This window comes from Lepus europaeus, chromosome 19 (genome assembly GCF_033115175.1).
Source record: "Lepus europaeus isolate LE1 chromosome 19, mLepTim1.pri, whole genome shotgun sequence".
Taxonomy (NCBI): Eukaryota; Metazoa; Chordata; class Mammalia; order Lagomorpha; family Leporidae; genus Lepus; species Lepus europaeus.
Window position 1 is genome coordinate 58,363,859 of NC_084845.1, and position 18,809 is coordinate 58,382,667.

General features: G+C 45.5%; 1 protein-coding gene across 1 annotated transcript in view; it reads left to right on the top strand.

Annotated features, from left to right (window-relative positions):
• The first annotated feature begins 3,361 nt into the window (after positions 1–3,361).
• Positions 3,362–18,809, top strand: part of PKD1L3 (polycystin 1 like 3, transient receptor potential channel interacting) — an 81,501-nt gene continuing 66,053 nt past the window's right edge. The window contains exons 1-2 of the mRNA XM_062176036.1: positions 3,362–3,641; positions 5,123–5,239. Of these exons, the coding sequence (XP_062032020.1) occupies positions 3,362–3,641; positions 5,123–5,239 (397 nt within the window). The remainder of the gene's footprint in view (positions 3,642–5,122; positions 5,240–18,809) is intronic.

An 18,809-nucleotide genomic window follows, 5' to 3' on the forward strand; every position in this document is an offset into this window, starting at 1 on the left:
TGTAGATGAAGTGCTGTCGTAGCCCCAGTTGGGGGGGGCGGGGGGTGAATCACAGGCTTTTCTGAGCTTCATGGATAGTATAAATGTATCAAGTTGGAATAAATGTGTAGACCTGACAATTGGAGACAAATTCTGCTTCAGTAATTCAGATTCGAGGTATTGGAGTCTACACGTAAGAGCATTTTGGTGGACTATTTATCATAATTTAGTCTACTTATATTGTTAAACAACAGACTACTTAAGTGTCGATTCTTTGATTCTCCACCTATTTAAAGTTCTATTTAAATTTTGGGAGGCATGCATTGTGGCGTGGCAGATGAAGCCGCTGCCTGTGATGCCTGCGTCACACATGGGCACTAGTTCGAGTCTCAGCTGCTGCACCTACAATCAGTCTCCCTGCTCATGCACCTGGGGAAGCAGCAGAGGACAGCCAGCTGTCTGGGCCATTGCACCCACCTGAGAATCCCAAAAGAAGCTTCAGGCTCCTGGCTTCAGCCTGGCACAGCCCCGGCCGATGTGGCCATTTGGGGAGTGAACCAGAGGACGAAAGATCTCCCTTTCTCTCTCTGACCTTCAAATATTTTTTAAAAAATTAAATGTTTTATTGATAGTTTATGTTCTAGGTAAGGTGTGTATCAAGAGTGTTACAGGGGGCCGGAGCTGTGGTGTAGTGGGTGAAGTCACTGCCCGCAGTGCAGGCATCCCATAAGGGCGCTGGTTAAGGTCCCGGCTGCTCCACTTCTGGTCTGGCTCTCTGCTGTGGCCTGGGAAAGCAGTAGAGGATGGCCCAAGTCCTTGGGCCCCTGCACCCACATGGGAAACCCTGAGGGGGCTCCTGGCATCAGATTGGTGCAGCTCTGGCTGTTGTGGTCATTTGGGGAGTGAGCCAGCGATGGAAGACCTCTCTCTCTCTCTCTCTCTCTCGTGTGTAAATCTGACTTTCAAATAAATAACACTTTTTTTTAAAAAAAAAAATTTATGTACTGTGGAAAGGGTTGACGTGAACTTCCAGTGCTGCATAAGGTGCTCGAGTGCACTTGGCTAGATTGCACTCACCTTGGCCTCACTGGGAATGCCTGAACCATGCATTCAGCTTAGTTGGTTAAAACGTCTGTGTCCCACATCAGAAACCTGTGTAACATTTGCAGCTCTTAACTCGGGCTTCCTCCTGATACAGACTGGGAGGCAGCTGCGATGGCTCAGAGAGTGAGCTCCTGCCGCCTGTGTGGGAGACCTGGATGGAGATCGTGGCTTCCACCTTTGTCTTTGTCGCTGCCCGCTGGTGGAGAGCAAAAGGGGGCTTTTGATGAGGGAACCAACAAATGAGAATCTGTCTCTGCGTCTGTCTCAAAAACGTTTGTTTCATGAGGCATATGTATGCATCGTGTATTCCTATGTTAAATGGAGATATTTAGAAACAGACTTTGAAAGCAGCAAAATAAAAAAATAAATAAAAGCATCCATCACCCAGAGATTCCGGTGCAGCACAGTCCTGCTAAGGGCAGATGTCCTGCTCCAAAGCCTTCCAAACGAAGTGCACGCTCTCCAGCCTGGTGCTGCGAGCGTTCGTGTCTTGTGGCTACAGTTCCCGCTGCATCCTACAAGTCCTCCTCATGTACACACAGTTCTCTCCCCGCCTCCCCCCCCCCCCCCAATACTGCTCACTTTCCCACCTGTGGGGAGATCATTTCTTCCTCCTCTGGCCTTTCTTGGCACTCAAACTGTCCCTTTGTGGTGGCACTCTTCACGGTGTTTCTTCTTCATTGCAATTATTGTCTCTTTTGTTCTCAGACAGTAGAAATTAGCGACTGTGCTACCCCTTTCTTTGATTTGGTTACTGCAGTGTTTGTCAAACAGGAGTGTATTTTGGAATCTGTGTTTTAGAGACTTTTTAATTTTGGTGTACATTTCCATGATGCCTTTGAGAAGCTGAAAGCGTGGTTTGGACAGATGTGCTAACGGTGGTTTCAGTGCCCACCCTTGTGTGCGTTCTTTCTAGGGACTTTGTGTCCCCGAGAGCGCGTTCTGTCACGTAGGTGATGGGTGTGTCCCAGGGGCAGACCAACTGGCATGCCGTGTGAACAAAGGCTTTTCAATCAAAGAAAGAAAGAAACATAGACCCGAGTCTCTGCAACGCACGTGCAGCCGTCAAAGGGATCCGTGCAGTCACGATCCAGAACCGCGTTTGTCGGCCGTTTACTTCAGCGGAGGCTGGACCTTGTGGGTTTTCAGTTTTGTTTATATTTAATCTATATTCATTCTGTAAATATTTGTGCTTTTGTGATTGTGTGATTGCTTCAGGACAGGGTTCATGCGTGGTGTTTTATGTATTTAAGAAGCAGAATCCAATAATTTAAATCAGTTCTGGGCGTGGCGGATATGTAGGATAAACAGGTGTAGAGGTCTGAGTACACCAAGAGGACCATGGGTAATAACAGCATCATCTTCCTGGGGCTCATGCTAAACCCACAGGTGTTCACGGCTCTTGGCGCAGAAACAAAAAACTTAGATGAAGGATACATTCATTTCCTTCTTCAGTGTGGCGATCCTGTTGTTTACTTTAAATACACAAAATGAAACTTCTTTTTATTAACTCATTCCTAGTAGTCCGCAAGAATGTTTTCTTTTGGGGGCCAGTGCTGTGGCGCAGCAGGTTAAAGCCCTGGCCTGAAGGGCCGGCATCCCATGTGGGCACTGGTTCGGTTCTTGTCTTGGCTGCTCCTCTTCCTATCCAGCTCTGCTATGGCCTGGGAAAGCAGTGGAGGATGGCCCGGGTCCTTGGGCCCCTGCACCCACGTGAGAGACCTGGAATAAGCTCCTGGCTCCTGGCTTCGGATTGGTGCAGTGCCAGCCATTGCGGCCATCTGGGGAGTGAACCAGTGGATGAAAGACATCTCTCTCTCTCTCCCTCTTTCTCTCTCTACCTCTCTCTGTAACTCTGTCTTTCAAATAAATAATATAAATCTTTTTTAAAAAGTTTTCTTTTTTTAATATAAATACATATATCAATTTTTTTTAGAGATTCAGAGGTAAGTATTCAGTATCCTCTACCCCCTTAAGCCCTAGACACAGTGCTGTGATTGGTCTTTATTTGCAAAATCCGTAGCCAGTTGATAGACACACGTGGTGGTGTAAAGGGGCAATGTTGTATTGATCTCTGCTGTTTGCTTTCAGCTTACCGGAAAACGCCATCTGGGTCCTCAGGACAAAACAGAGCAGAGCCTTTTGTGTCCTTGGCACATTTTTCCCTATTCATAGGAGAATAATACCAGTAAGTGAGACAAGCCCATGGAGACGGATATTTCAAGGAGCAGGCAGCTGCTGTGTCCCCACACTTTCTCACTCAGGGTCCACAGAGAAAATGTTCTCCGTGGGCAGAGGCTGGCTTTGGCTCTGCATCAGAATAGCTGTGCTTCTGGGGAATCCGGTAAACGCCCGGGGGCAGCAGGGGAAAAGGAGTTGTTACCAGCTCTGCAGAGTGCTGCACTCCCTCCCAGAAGCGAGAAGTTACTGCCGTAAACTTGGGGGCCACCTCGTTTACCCCTGGAACCAGGCAGTTCAGGGCCTCATCCAGGGATCTCTGGAAGAAGGGACGACATGGTGGATTGGGCAAACGAGAAAGCATCCAGGAAAACACCCCGGTAAGGCTCCAGGATTTAACATTGTGAAGGAAGCTTCCTCGAGTTTTGTTAGGACACAGGGGAAGGAAAGCAAACCTAATCTTTGTGCTTTTGTGCACAGAAAAATCAGTCACGTTGTCATCACCCCCATTCCTCTGCAGTATTTTCTTGTTGCCACAGCTTTTGATTAGCAGCAAAGGTGAGGAGGTTTTCCCCAGAGCCTGTCTAAATGTGTTACTAAAAGCATTGGGTAAGATTCTAAAGAGGAAAAGGGATTTTTTTTTTTTTTTAATGGGGCCGGCGCCATGGCTCACTTGGTTAATCCTCCACCTGCGGCACCAGCATCCCATCTGGATGCAGGGTTCTAGTCCCAGCTGCTCCTCTTCCAGTCTAGCTCTCTGCTGTGGCCCGGGAGGGCAGTGGAGGATGGCCAAAGTGCTTGGGTCCCTGCAGCCGCATGGGAGACCAGGAGGAAGCACCCGGCTCCTGGCTTCGGATCAGTGCAGCACCGGCCGTGGTGGCCATTTGGGAAGTGAACCAACGGAAGGAAGACCTTTCTCTCTGTCTCTCTCACTGTCTATAACTCTACCTGTCAAATTTTTAAAAATTTATTTATGACGCCGGCACACCGGATTCTAGTCCCGGTCGGGGCACTGGATTCTGTCCCGGTTGCCCCTCTTCCAGGCCAGCTCTCTGCTGTGGCCCGGGAGTGCAGTGGAGGATGGCCCAAGTCCTTGGGCCCTGCACCCCATGGGAGACCAGGAGAAGCACCTGGCTTCTGCCATCGGATCAGTGCGGTGCGCCGGGCGCGGCGGCCATTGGAGGGTGAACCAATGGCAAAGGAAGACCTTTCTCTCTGTCTCTGACTCTCACTGTCCACTCTGCCTGTCAAAAAAAAAATTTATTTATGAGAAATCTTCTATCATCTGGTTCAGTTTCCAAATACCTGCAACAAGGGCCAGACCAGGCCAAAGCCAGGAGCCAGTAACTGAATCCAGGTCTCCTACGTGGGTGGCAGGAACCCAAGTATTTGACCCACTGGCTGCTGCCTCCCTAGGTCTTCATTGGCAGGAAGCTGGAGGCCAGAGCCAGGGGTCAAATCCAGGCACTCTGGTGGCATGCAGATGCCTTAGCCATTTGACCAAACCCCACCCCAAAGAAGGAAACCTCGTACGTTCTTTTCTCTTGATATCTGTGTCTTTATTATTACATTTCCTCATGCAGAAACAAGAAATAAATTACATACCTATAACTTCTCCTACAAAGAAGCAGTGAAAATCTTGTACTGTGGTCTTAGATTTTTGAGAGAAAAATCCAAGGCACGGTTATCGTCAACATCGAGATAAAGTTAATATTTGTGATGAAGAACACTTACTAAGAGAACAACCTGTTATATGGTGGGGGGTCCTAAATTTCTACCTGATGGAAGACAACCAAATATGCTTTCCATATTTGCCTTTTGAAAGTGTGTCTGAGGTATGAGGCTCATCGGTCTCTTTCAGCAAATGTCACCAGCCAACAGCCACGTACCAGCTGCACTCTCGTGTCCAGGAACGCAGGTCGGACCACGACACAAAAGGACTCGTGCTCCAGCAAACATTTTTTCATTTGCCAGACTGGTGAGTGAGGCATCTCCATGCTGTCCAAGACCCCGGATGTTAAAACTCATCCTAACGTGGGAGATGAGTTAATGGCCTGTGGGTGACAGATGTGGGGTGGACCCGGGGCTGCTGGTTCTCACGATGTTGACGTGAGAGGGAGCCTGCGTGTGTTTGGAGAGACTTCCTCGTGTGCCCCTCTCTGGTACTTGGCAGAGAGCCTGGTGGTCCCCCTGGTGTCTTGATATGGGAGGAGTCAGACATTGAACGTAACCCTCACTTGGGGCATGCACACCCCCAATCCATTCAGGGAAGAATGGGGAAGAAGCAGGAATGAGAATATGGCACAGGGAGGTGCCGGGGGTTTGCCGTTGGTCAGAGGTTTGCTTCCTCGGGGCCAAGGGGTGTGGGTGGGGAAGTGCGCACCTGACATTTTTGTTACTGTTTTTAAATCGAGCATGGTTCTGGGTGGAGGTTTCCGCTTTCATCCTTACAAGAGGGTGTTCATTCTTAGCTCCGGGAGTGCTCAGAGCCCCGTGATGGCTCAGGTTATCGAGGTAAAAGGTCTGTTCTACTTTTTTAAAAAACAAATATAGTGCTCGCTTTGGCAGCACATATACTAAAAAACACAAATATATTCTGACGCAAATGGGACGCATCCATGGGCAACTAGAACGGGCTGTGCTGCAGTTTTCCTCTGTTCCGGGAAAAGATCCCTTCTTGGAATAGGAGCATTGAAGGGTCCCAGTGACAGCGTGGTGGGCATCCAGCCTCACACCTCTCGTGCAGGGTTTCCAGTCATTGTGGTCCTTTGTGCTATTTTGCTGTGATAGTGTGTGTTCCCCAGGAAGCCAGCATTGTGTGTCATCTCTGTGTAAGGCAAGTGGTTGTACATTACATCTGCCAACTGTTTGCCTAGTGCCAGACGGCTCACAGCTGCGTGCCATCCTGGTCATTCTAGGAAGTCAGTCAGTACCAACCATCTCCAGGATTGGAATAGCAACTTCTGAAGTGGCCTAATTCATGATAACACCTATTTTTCATTCTCTGAGTTAGGTTTCTTATTTTATTACTTTTTTTTAAACACTTTTTAAAAAGATTTATTTATTTATTTGATAGAGTTGCACAGAAAGAGAAGGAGAGGCAGAAGCAGAGAGGTCTTTGATGTGCTGGTTCACTCCCCAGTTGACCGCAACGGCCAGAGCTGCGCTGATCTGAAGCCAGGAGCCAGGAGCTTCTTCCTGGTCTCCCACACTGGTGCAGGGGCCCAAGGACTTGGGCCATCTTCTACTGTTTTCCCAGGCCATAGCAGAGAGCTGGATTGAAAGTGGAGCAGCCAGGACTCAAACTGGCGCCCATATGGGTTGCTGGCACTGCAGGCAGAGGCTTTATCCACTATGCCACAGTGCCGACCCCTTATTACTTTATTTGATAGGCAAAGAGAAGTCTTTGATCCACTGGCTCATTCTCCAAAAGCCTTAGGCTAAGCCAAAGCCAGGAGCCTGCAACTCAATCCAGGTCTTCCAAATGAGTGGGGGGGACCCAAGTAATTGAGCCATCAACTACTTCCTCCTTGGGTCTGCACCAGCAGGGAACTGGAATCATGGAGCCAGAGACGGGCATCAAATCCAGGCACTGTGATACAGCACATGGGCGTCCTAACCAGGGTCTTAAATCACCAGGCTAAGACCTTAAATCACTCTAGTTCATTAGTTCCCTGAATTAAACATGCATCCTAGCAATTGCACTCCTGGGCATTTATTGGAGAGAAATGAGAACCTACGTGTACACAACATGTGCGTGAATGCTTCCAGCAGCTTTACTTGTCATAGCACAGAACTAGATAAACTGAATGTCCTTGACAGATGAAAAGTTGTGGTGCCTCTATGCCATGGAACACAACTCAGCCATGAAAAGGAAAAAGCCAGTGACATTCACATCACCTTTGTCTCCGGTTACATGGAGGGACATACTGCACAGATCGCATTCATTTAAAATTCTTCAGATGACAAAATTGTAGGAAAGGAGAGCAGGTTTGCAGTGCAAGGTCTAGGAAGGAAGTAGGCATGGCCATGAAAGGGCAACGTCAGGGATTTTAGTCATCATGGGGGAATTTCCTTATCTTGACCCTATCAGCGTTAATGCCCTGGCTATCCCATAGTTACACAAGATGTCACCCTTGGGGAACTGGATAAGAGAGCATGATATCTCTCTGCATGATTTTTTTAAAAAACAATGTTTGTTTATTTATTTATTTATTTGAAAGGGAGAGTTACAGAGAGAGGAAGAGACAGACATCATCCACACACTGGCTCGCTCCCCAGATGGCTGCAATTCCAGGGCTGGGCCAGGCTGTAGCCAGGAGCATAGAACTCCTCTGGGTCACTGACATGGGTGGCAGAGGTCCAAGCCCTTGGGACATCTTCCTCTGCTTTCCAAGGCCATTAATGGAGGTTGATCAGAGGTGGAGCAGCCAGAACAAGAACCACTGGGGTGCCAGTGTTGCAGGTGGCTGCTTGACTCACTGTGCCACAATGCTGGCCACTCTTTTTTTTTTCCCCAGAAACCTTTTATTTAAGGAACACAAACTTCACACATTTCATAAATACAACTTTAGGAATAGTGATTCTTCCACCATACCTGCCCTCCCACCCACACTCCCACCCTTTTTCCTCCTCCCTCTCCTAATCCCATTCTTATTTTTTCTAAGATCTATTTTCAATTAACTTTATACACATATAATTAACTCTATACTAAGTAAAGGGTTCAACAAATAGTATGAAAAAAAAAAACTGTTCCTCAACAGTGGAGACAAGGGCTGTTCAAAGCAATTGCATCTTAAAGTGTTAATTTCTCTTCTATAGATTACCTTTTAGGTGCTCTATTAGTTATCACAGCTCAGGGAGAATATATGGTATTTGTCCTTTGGGGACTGGTTTATTTCATTAAGTATGTAGTTTTCTGGTTCCATCCATTTTGTTGCAAATAAACAGATTTCTTTTTTATTGCAGTATAGTATTCCATGGTGTACATATCCCATAATTTCTTTATCTAGTCTTCAGTTCATGTGCATTTGGGTCAATTCTATATCTTGGCTATTATTAATTGAGCTGCAATAAACAATAAAAGATAACTTTTTCATATGCTGATTTCATTTCCCTTGGGTAAATTCCCTGAAGTGGGATGGTTAAGTCATATGGTAGGTCTATATTCAAATTTATGAGGAATCTCCATACTGTCTTCCACAGTGGCTGTAGTCCACATTTCCACCAATAGTGGATTAGGCTACCTTTTTCCTTACATCCTTGTCAGCATTTATTCTTTATTTCTGTATGAAAGCCATTCTAACTGGGATGAAGTGAAACCTCATTGTGATTTTGATTTGCATTTCCCTGATGGCTAATGATCCTGAGCATTTTTTTTATATGTCTATTGGCCATTTGGATTTCCTCTTTTGAAAAATGCCTGTTTAAGTCCTTTGTCCATTTCTTAACTGGGTTGTTTATTTTGTTGTTGTTGTTGAGTTTCTTTATATATTCTGGTTGTTAATCCTTTATCAGTTGCATAATTTGCAAATACTTTCTCCCATTCTATCAGTTGCCTCTTCACTTTGCTGAGTGTTTCTTTTGCAGTGCAAAAGCTTCTCAATTTGATGTAATCTCATTTGTCAATTTTGGCTTTGACTGTCTGTACCTCTGGGGTCTTTTCCGAGAAGTCTTTGCCTATGCCAATGTTTTGAAGGGTTTCTCAATGTTCTCTAATAATTAGGTGATATCAGGTCATAGACTTAGGTCTTTGATTCATTTCGAGTATATTTTTGGGTAAGGTGTATGGTAGGAGTCTTGCTTTTATACTTCTGTGTGTGAAGATCCAGTTTTCCCAGCACCATTTGTTGAAGAGGCTGTCCTTGCTCCAGGAATTGATTGTAGCTCATTGTCAAAGATAAGTTGGCTGTAGATGCATGGTTTGATTTCTGGCTTTTCTAATCTGCTCCATTGGTCTATGCATCTGTTTTTGTGCTAGTACAAAGCTGTTTAGGTTAGAACTTCCCTGTAGTATGTCTTAAAATCTGGTATTGTGATACCTCCAGCTTTGTTTTTGTTGTACAAGGTTGCTTTAGCTATTTGAGGTCTCCTGTGTTTCCTTATGAATTTCAGTATCATTTTTTCTAGATCTGAGAAAAACATCCTTGGTATTTTGACTGGTATTGCATTGAATCTGTAAATAGCTTTTGGTAGTATGGACATTTTGATGACACTGATTCTTCTAATCCATGAACATGGAAAATTTTACCAATTTTTGTGTCTTCTATTTCTTTCCTTAATGTTTTATAATTCTCATCATAGAGTTCTTTCACCTCCTTGATTAAATTTATTCCAAAGTATTTAATTTTTTTTGCATCTGTTGTGAATGGTATTGATCTTAGAAGTTCTTTCTCAGCCATGGCATTTTCTGTGTATACAAAGGCTATTGATTTTTGTGTGTTGATTTTATATCCTGCCATTTTACCAATTCTTTTATGAGTTATAATAGGCCATAGTGGAGTCTTTTGGATCCCCTATATATAGAATCATGTCATCTGCAAATAGGGATAGTTTGGCTTCCATCTTCTCAATTTGTATTGATTTCTTTTTATTTTCTAGTGGCTCTGGATATAACTTCCAAGACTATATTGAATAGCAATGGTGAGACTGTGCATCCCCATCTGATCCTGGATCTCAGTGGGAATGCTTCCAGCTTTTCATCATTCAATAGGATGCTGGCTGTGGGTTTGTTAAATTGCCCTGATTATGTTGAGGAATGTTCCTTCTATACCCAATTTGCTTAGAGTTTTCATTATGAAAAGATGTTGTATTTTATTAAATTTTTTCTCTGCATCTACTGAGATAAACATATGGTTTTCATTCTTCAATTTCTTAATGTGATGTATCATACTGATTGACTTGTGAATATTGCACCATCCTTGCATACCAGAGATAAATCCCACTTAGTTCAGGTGAATGACCTTTCTGGTGTGTTGTTGGATTCGATTGGCTAGTATTTTATTGAGAATTTTTGCATCTATGTTCATCAGGGAAATTGGTCTGTAGTTCTCTATTTGCATCTTTTTCAGGTTTATGAATTAAAGTGATGCTGGTTTCATAGAAGGAGTTTGGGAGGATTCCCTCCCTTTCAATTATTTTGAATAGTTTGAGAACTGGAGTTAGTTCTTCTTTAAATGGCTGATAGAATTCAGCAGTGAAGCCATCCAGTCCTAGGCTTTTCTTTGTTTGGAGGGTCTTTATTATTGATTGAATTTTAATCTTGATTATTGGTCTCTTTAGATTGTCTATGTCTTCATGACTCAATTTAGGTTGATTTCATGTGTCTAGGAATCTATCCATTTCTTCTAGATTTCCCAATTTGTTGGCATACAGCTCTTTGTAGTAATTTCTGATGATTCTTTTTATTATTGTGATGTGTGTTATATTTCCTTTTTCATCTCTAATTTTATTAACTTGGGTCTTCTCCCTCTTTTTTTTGGTTAGCTGGGTCAATGGTGTGTCAATTTTATTTATTTTTTCAAAAAACCAGCTCTTGATTTCACTGATTTTTTTTGGTATTTTTTGGATTCAATTTTGTTCTCTAACTTTAATTATTTCTTTTCTCCTAATTTTGGGTTTGATTTGCCATTGTTTTTATAGGCCCTTGAGATGCATTGATAGCTTATTTATTCAGTGTCTTTCCTATTTCTTGATGTAGGTACCTATCGCAATAAACTTTCCTCTTAACACTGCTTTTGCTATATACCATAAATTTTTATGTGTTGTATTATTGTCTTCACTCATTTCTAGAAACTTTTTATTTATTTTTTAATTTCTTCAATGACCCACTGTTCATTCAGGAACAAGTTGTCCAATCTCTTTGTGTTTGTGTATGTTCTAGAGATTCTTGAGTTGTTGACTTTCAGCTTCATTCCATTGTAGTCCAAGAAGATGCATGGTGTGATTGATTTTTTTAAATTTACTGAGACTTGCTTTATGGCCTAGCATGTGGTCCATCCTAGGTAAAGTTCCATGCATTGGTGAGAAGAATGTATATTCTGCAACTGTAGGATGAAAAGTTCTGTAGAACTTTTTTTTTATGTCAATTAACTCTGTAGTTTCCTTGCTGATTTTCTGTCTGGTTAATCTGTTCATTTATACTGAAAGTTGGGTATTGAATCCCCCATTACTATTGTATGGGAGTCTATGTCTACCTTTAGATCCATTAAAATTTCTTTTAAATATCCTTGTGCCCTGTAATTAGGTACATATATGTTTATAATAATCATATCTTCCTATTGAATTGATCTCTTAATCATTACATAGTGCACTTCTTTCTCTCTTTTAATAGTTTTTGTGTTAAAGTCTATTTTGTCTGATATTAGGATAGCTATACCAGCACTTTTTTTTTTTTTTTTTTTTTGGACAGGCAGAGTGGATAGTGAGAGACAGAGACAGAGAGAAAGGTCTTCCTTTTTGCCATTGGTTCACCCTCCAATGGCCGCTGCGGCCGGCTCATCGCGCTGATCCGAAGCCAGGAGCCAGGTGCTTCTCCTGGTCTCCCATGCGGGTGCAGGGCCCAAGCACTTGGGCCATCCTCCACTGCCTTCCCGGGCCATAGCAGAGAGCTGGCCTGGAAGAGGGGCAACTGGGATAGAATCCGGCGCCCCAACCGGGACTAGAACCCGGTGTGCCGGCGCCACAAGGCGAAGGATTAGCCTGTTAAGCCACGGCGCCGGCCACTTTTTTGGTTTGTGTTAGCATGGAATATCTTTCTGCATTCTCTCACTTTCAGTCTGTTGGTATCTTTGGTGGTGAAATGTTTCTGGTAGGCAGCAAATAGCTGGGTTTTATTTTTTAATCCATTCAGCCAGTCTGTATCTTAACTGGATAGTTGAAACCATTTGCATTCAAGGTGACTACTGACAGGTTATGACTTTGCCCTGCCATTTTTTTCCATAAATATTCCTATTGTTTACTTTGGATGGATTTCCTTTGTAGTTTTACTGGGAGATTTTCTGGCTTCACCTTCTTTAACAGTAATGACTATGTTTCTGTGTGTATCACATCCTTAAGCATCTTTTGAATGGCTGGATGAGTGGTGACAAGTTCTTTCTGTTTGTTATGGAAGGTCTTTATTTCACCTTGATTCATAAATGAGAGCTTTGCAGGGTACAGTATTCTGGATTGACAGTTTTTTTTCTCTTAAGACTTGGGATATATTTCACCATTCTCTCCTAGCCTGAAGAGTTACTGATGAGAAGTCAGCTGTGAGTCTAATTGGCGATCCCATGAAAGTAATCTGGCGTTTCTCTTGTGTACATTCTGGATTCTTTTCTTTATGTTTCACTGTGGAGAATTTTACTACAATGTGACGTGGTGAAGATCTTTTCTGGTCATGTCTATTGGGAGTTCTATGTGCTTCCTGTACTTGGATGTCCCTTTTTCCAAATTGGGAAAGTTTTCTGTAATTATTTCACTAAAAAGGCTTTCTAATCCATTCTCTTTCCATGCCTTCAGGAACTCCTAAGACCTGTATGTTGGGTGCTTTAATAGTATCCTATGCTGTTTTTTGGTTTTCTAATTTCTTCTTTCTTTTTTGGTCTGACTGTAAAATTTCCAGAGATTTGTCTTCTAGCTCGAATGTTCTTTATTCTGCCTTACCTAGTCTGTTGTTAAGGCTTTCCACCACATTTTTATTTGATCTATTGAATTCTTCATTTCCAATATCTCATTTTGATTTATCTTTAAAATCTCAATTTCATGGGAAAATTTTTCACTCATGTCATGTATAGATTTCCTTAATTCGTGGATTTGCTTCTGATTACTTCTAAGTAATCCTATGATCAATTTTTTAAATTCTGATTCTGGCATTTCTTCAGTCTCCTCATCTTAACATTCTAGTATTGAAGTGTTGTTGTGTTCCTTTGGGGGCATCATGTTGTCTTCCTTATTGTTTCTTGAATTTCCACATTTTCTGTAGGGAAACGGACACTTCCACAAACTGCTAGTGCAGATGCAACGTGGTGAGCAAGTCGGCAGAGATGCATCACATCTACCCTTTGTCCCGGAACCCACTTCCAGGACTCTATGCCAGAATTTCACTGCCAAAATGCAGAAAAACCCAGGCACCATAGCTCTCTTTGTGATAGCAAAAGAGTGAAAACAATCCACATGCCACAAACTGATTACAAAGAGAAATGAGGAAGAACCTTATGTACAGCAAAGGAGTCCTCTCTCGGTTATTTTTATCTGAATGAAGAAACAAGCTGAAAAACGATGTGCCACATAAGCATCTGTGATGGAGGCTGGCGCTGTGGCATGGCAGGTTTGAGCCCTGGCTGTTCTGCTTCCTATCCGGCTCCTAGTTAATGTGTCTGGGGAAGCAGTAGTGCATGACCCAAGTGCTTGGGCCCCTGCCACCCACATGGGAGACCCAGATGGAGTTCTGGGCTCCTGGCTTCAGCCTGGCCCAGTCCTGGCTGTTGTGGCCATTTGAGAGTGAACCAGCAGGTGGAAGATTGTTGCGCACGCACACTCTCTCTCTCTCTCTCTCTCACACACACACACACACACACTTACACACACACACACATAGCCTTCATGTAAAGAAATACATCTTTACAAAATATATGTGTAAGAGTACCTTAAAAAGTTTATGGGGTGGAATTAAAAAGTTGAAATCTGTGCAAAGCTTTGTTCATATGCCCATTTTCCATCGGCATTTGAAGACCCCCATACAGTCACACACTTGCACATACACATCCACGTGCAGAAATGTCACAGAATAAACAAAACTGATGAAGATCGTTACCTATGGGGGAGCTGGGGGGGAATAGGGCATCAAGGATTAAGATGGAAATTAGACCTTTCTGAATCTGTGTATCCTTTGTTTTATAGTTTTAAAAACTTAAAAGTTTTTTTTTAATTATTTATTTGAAAGGCAGAGTTACAAAGAGGGAGAGAGAGAGAGAGGTCTTCCATCTGGTTTACTCAGCAAATGGCTGCAACAGCCACGGCTGGGCCAGGCTGAAGCCAGGAGCCTGGATCTCCAACCAGATCTATCACATTGGTGCAGGGGCCCAAGTGCTTGGGCCGTCTTCCACTGCTTTCCCAGGTGCATCAGTAGGTAACTGGATCAGAAGTGGAGTGGTGTAGCCAGGACTCAAAATGACACCCATATGGGATGCCAGCATCACAGGTGGAAGTTTAACCCACCATGCCACAAGGCCTGCCCCAGCTTTTTAATTTTGAAAAGACTTCCTTTTTAAATAAATATTTTTCTTTATTTATTTGAGAGGTAGAGTTACAGACAGCGAGAGGAAGAGACAGAGAGAAAGGTCTTCCTTCTGTTGGTTCACTCCCCAGATGGCCGCAATGGCTGGAGTTGTGCCGATCCGAAGCCAGGAGCTTCCTCCGGGTCTCCCACGTGGATGCAGGGGCCCAAGTACTTGGTCCGTCTTCTACTGCTTTCCCAGGCCACAGCAGAGAGCTGGATTGGAAGAGGGGCAGCCGAGACTAGCACCGGCACCCATGTGGGATGCCGGCACCACAGGCAGAGGACCAACCTACTGCACCATCGCACTGGCCCCAGAAAAGACTTCTTAATATGTAGAGTGACAGAGAAGACACACAGAGAGAGCGAGGGAGAGGGAGGGAGATCCTTCTGCTGGTTCACTCCCCAAATGCCCACAACAGCCAGGGTTGGCAAGGCTGCATCTGGGAACCAGGAACTGCATCCAAATCTCTCATATGGGAGGCAGGGACCCATGCACTTGGGCCATCATTTGCCACCTTCCCAGGCACGTTAGCGGAGAGCTGGATTAGAAATGGAGGAGGCGGGACTTGAACCAGTGTTCTGATATGGGATGCAGGCATCCCAAGCAGCACCTTAACCTGCTGAGCCACGACATCCACCCCTGTTTTGTAGCTTTGCTGTTGTCTTAAGTAATTATTGCAGGGTTTGAGTGCTGTTCCTCTCAGGGTCAGGTGGGGCCACTGTGGTAGTGTGAACCAGCGGGCCCTTTAGAAGGCGACGGGGCTGTGAAGACTGCTCCCTCATGAGGAGGGTTCAGTGCCTCTTCAGAGCGGGTCCTCTCTGCCCCACCTCCCACCACCCAAGGATGCAGCGGTTGCGAGCTTCACCAGACCCCAGAGGCTGGCACCTTCATCTTGGGCTCCCGCCCTCCAGAACAAGGAGAAACCAATTCTGATTCTCCCTAAATTACCCAGCCTGGGGTATTCTGCTATGGTAGCACAAAGCAGACTAAAACAGTCATAAAACAAATTTCAATCAAAAGGTAAAGAGAACCGGGGCCAGCGCTGTGGCATAGCAGGTTCGTATCCCAGTTGCTCCACTTCGATCCAACTCCCTGCTGATGGCCTGAGAAAAGCAGTACAGGATGACCCCAAGTTCTTGGGCCCCTGCCATCCACATGGGAGACCTGGAAGGAGCTCCTGGCTTCAGCCTGGCCCAGCCCTGGCTGTTGTAGTCATTTGGGGAGTGAACCAGCAGATGGAAGATCATTCTCTCACTTTCTCTGAAACTCTAACTTTCAAGTAAATAAATAAATTTAAAAAAAAGAAAAAACAGAGGGGCTGGTACCGTGGCGCACTGGGTTAATCCTCCGCCCACGGTGCCAGCATCCCATTTGGGCGTCGGGTTCTAGTCCCGTTTGCTCTTCTTCCAGTCCAGCTCTCTGCTGTGGCCTGAGAGTGCTTGGGGCCCTGCACCCGCATGGGAGACCAGGAGGAAACTCCTGGCTCCTGGCTTTGGATCAACGCAGCTCCGGCCGTTGCGGCCATTTGGAGAGTGAACCAACAGAGGGAAGACCTTTCTCTCTGTCTCTCTCACTGTCTATAACTCTACCTGTCAAATAAAAAAAAAGAAAAGAAAACAGAAAAAAGCCATCCCTAAACACAAGAAGAAAGAGAAAGCAGGAGGGAGGGAGCGAAGGAATTGGAGTGAGTAGGGTGGTGCCATGTTAAAAGAAATTTTTTTTTTTTGTGACAGGCAGAGTTAGACAGTGAGAGAGACAGAAAGGTCTTCCTTTTTCCATTGGTTCACCCCCCCCAAATGGCCGCCACGGCCAGCGCGCTGCACCAATCCGAAGCCAGGAGCCAGGTGCTTCTCCTGGTCTCCCATGCGGGTGCAGGGATCCAAGCACTTGGGCCATCCTCCACTGCACTCCCGGGCCACAGCAGAGAGCTGGACTGGAAGAGGTGCAACTGGGACAGAATCCAGCGCCCCAACCGGGACTGGAACCCGGGGTGCCAGCGCCACAGGCAGAGGATTAGCCAAGTGAGCCGCGGCGCCAGCCAAAGGCAATTTTGATTAGGAGCAGGAAAGAACTGGAGAGAGTTCTTGAGGCCAGTATCAAGTTGTGTGTGTGGTTTTTTTTTTCTTAAGATAGAAAAAATAGCAGTGCTGTGATGGTGGAGCTGATTTGAGCTTTTGCACAACTGGTGAGGGTCATCGTGGTGCCTGGCAGGGATGTGGGTCAGGCACCATCCCTGGGAGCAGGCAGGACCTGGAACGGGGCGACGTGGGCGAGAGGAGTCCAGGGAGGGCTCCAAGTGCTCTCGTCTGCTCCCCGGGCTAGAGCAAGGCTAACGCTTGACCTGAGGGTGAGGGCGGAGGCAGGAGGAAAGGAGAGAGCCACCCGGGAGCGTGGGAGGGTGGAGTAGGTCAAACAGCAGGATGAGGATGGCTGCAGGAGGCTCATGGGGATGGAGTCGGCGTGGCTGTGACTTCCCGCAGCTCTGTGAGAAAATCTTGCATGCATAGACGAGGGGGCATGTGCAGACACAGCATTGCCCACCTCAACTCCCACCAACGGGAGTCCAAGGGCAGCATTGTGCCTAGTGTGTTTCTTCCAGCGAGCTTGAGTCCCTGTCTGCTCAGTGTAGACCCCTTAGGTGGGTGTCATCAGAGACGCTGCTCTGTGTAGGGTGATGTGTCTGGGCACCAGAGAAAGGGCCTACCATGGGGCTGACACACTGTGAGAAGTGGGTAATCCACTGTAACTTCTGTTCTCACGAACATATTTTATAGAGCTCCAGCTGGAGTTGTTACCTATAAGCTAACTTCTGCTGTGACCTCCAAATAAATTCATTTTCAGATCTAGTACTCAAACAGTATTTTACACTTTGTTTCTGTGTGGGTGCAAACTGTTGAAATCTTTACTTAATATATGCTAAATTGATCTTCTGTATATAAAGAGAATTGAAAATGAATCTTGATGTGAATGGAAGGGGAGAGGGAGCAGGAGAGGGGAGGGTTGCAGGTGGGAGGGAAGTTATGGGGGGGAAAAAGCCATTGTAATCCATAAGCTGTACTTTGGAAATTTATATTCATTAAACAAAAGTTTAAAAAAAAGAAATGAAAATAATTCTAATCCACACACAAGACCCATACTACAAAGAAAAAAAAGGCCTCAGGTACTTTGTCACTCCTCTGGTGAGTCCAGTTCCTGTGTGCAGGGAGGACAAGAGTTCATTGAGCTGGTGTGTGTGACCAGAACATGCACCTGTGTAAGTACTGGTTGCATTATGTTTTCTTTTTTTTTAATTTGACAGGTAGAGTTAAAAACAGTGAGAGAGAGAGACAGAGAGAAAGGTCCTCCTTCCGTCGGCTCACTCCCCAAATGGCTACTACGGCCGGCGCTGTACCGATCCGAAACCAGGATCCAGGTGCCTCCCCTCAGTCTGCCTTGCGGCTGCAGGGACCCAAGCCCTTTGGCCATCTTCCACTGCACTCCCAGGCCACAGCAGAGAGCTGGACTGGAAGAGGAACAACCAGGACCAGAACTCGGCGCCTACCTGGGATGCCAGCGCCACAGGCGGAGGATCAACCAAGTGAGCCCCGGCACCGGCCCCCGCCTTATGTTTCGTCTGATCCTTTACTGACATCTTTGCTTTCATTTTCTACAGACCTACTTTCTCAATGGCCTTTGACCATCATCTATTCACATACACTCAATCAAAGACAAGATTTTTTTCCAACAAATTTTTTCCCATTGAAGAGGTGAAATGGTCTCTTTTTGAATTAATTAATTAATTGAAAGCAGAGTTACAGAGAGACAGAGGAAGAGAGAGAGAGAGAGGTCTTCCATCCACTGGTTCACTCCCCAAGTGGCCGCAATGGCCAGAGCTGCACCGATCCGAAGCCAGGAGCCAGGAGCTTCTTCCAGGTCTCCCATGCGGGTGCAGGGGCCCAAGGATTTGAGCCATCTTCCTCTGCTTTCCCAGGCCACAGCAGAGAGCTGGGACAGAAGTGGAGCAGCCAGGACTGGAACCAGCACCCCTATGGGATACCGGCACTGCAGGCAGTGGCTTTACCCGCTACGCCACAGTGCCAGCCCCCAAAATGATCTTAAAGTCCTTGCACAGTACTCAAAATTGTGGTGTGTTCTCTCCCCCACCCCCCGCCCCCGCTCTCTGGGGAAGATGTGTTAGCCTGCAATGGCCTCAGTCAACATACTGTAGGATAATTCTGAGATCACCTGACAGAGACACCTTTAAACCAGATCCAGAGCTCATTCCTAGGGTCTGACCTCACTCCTGTG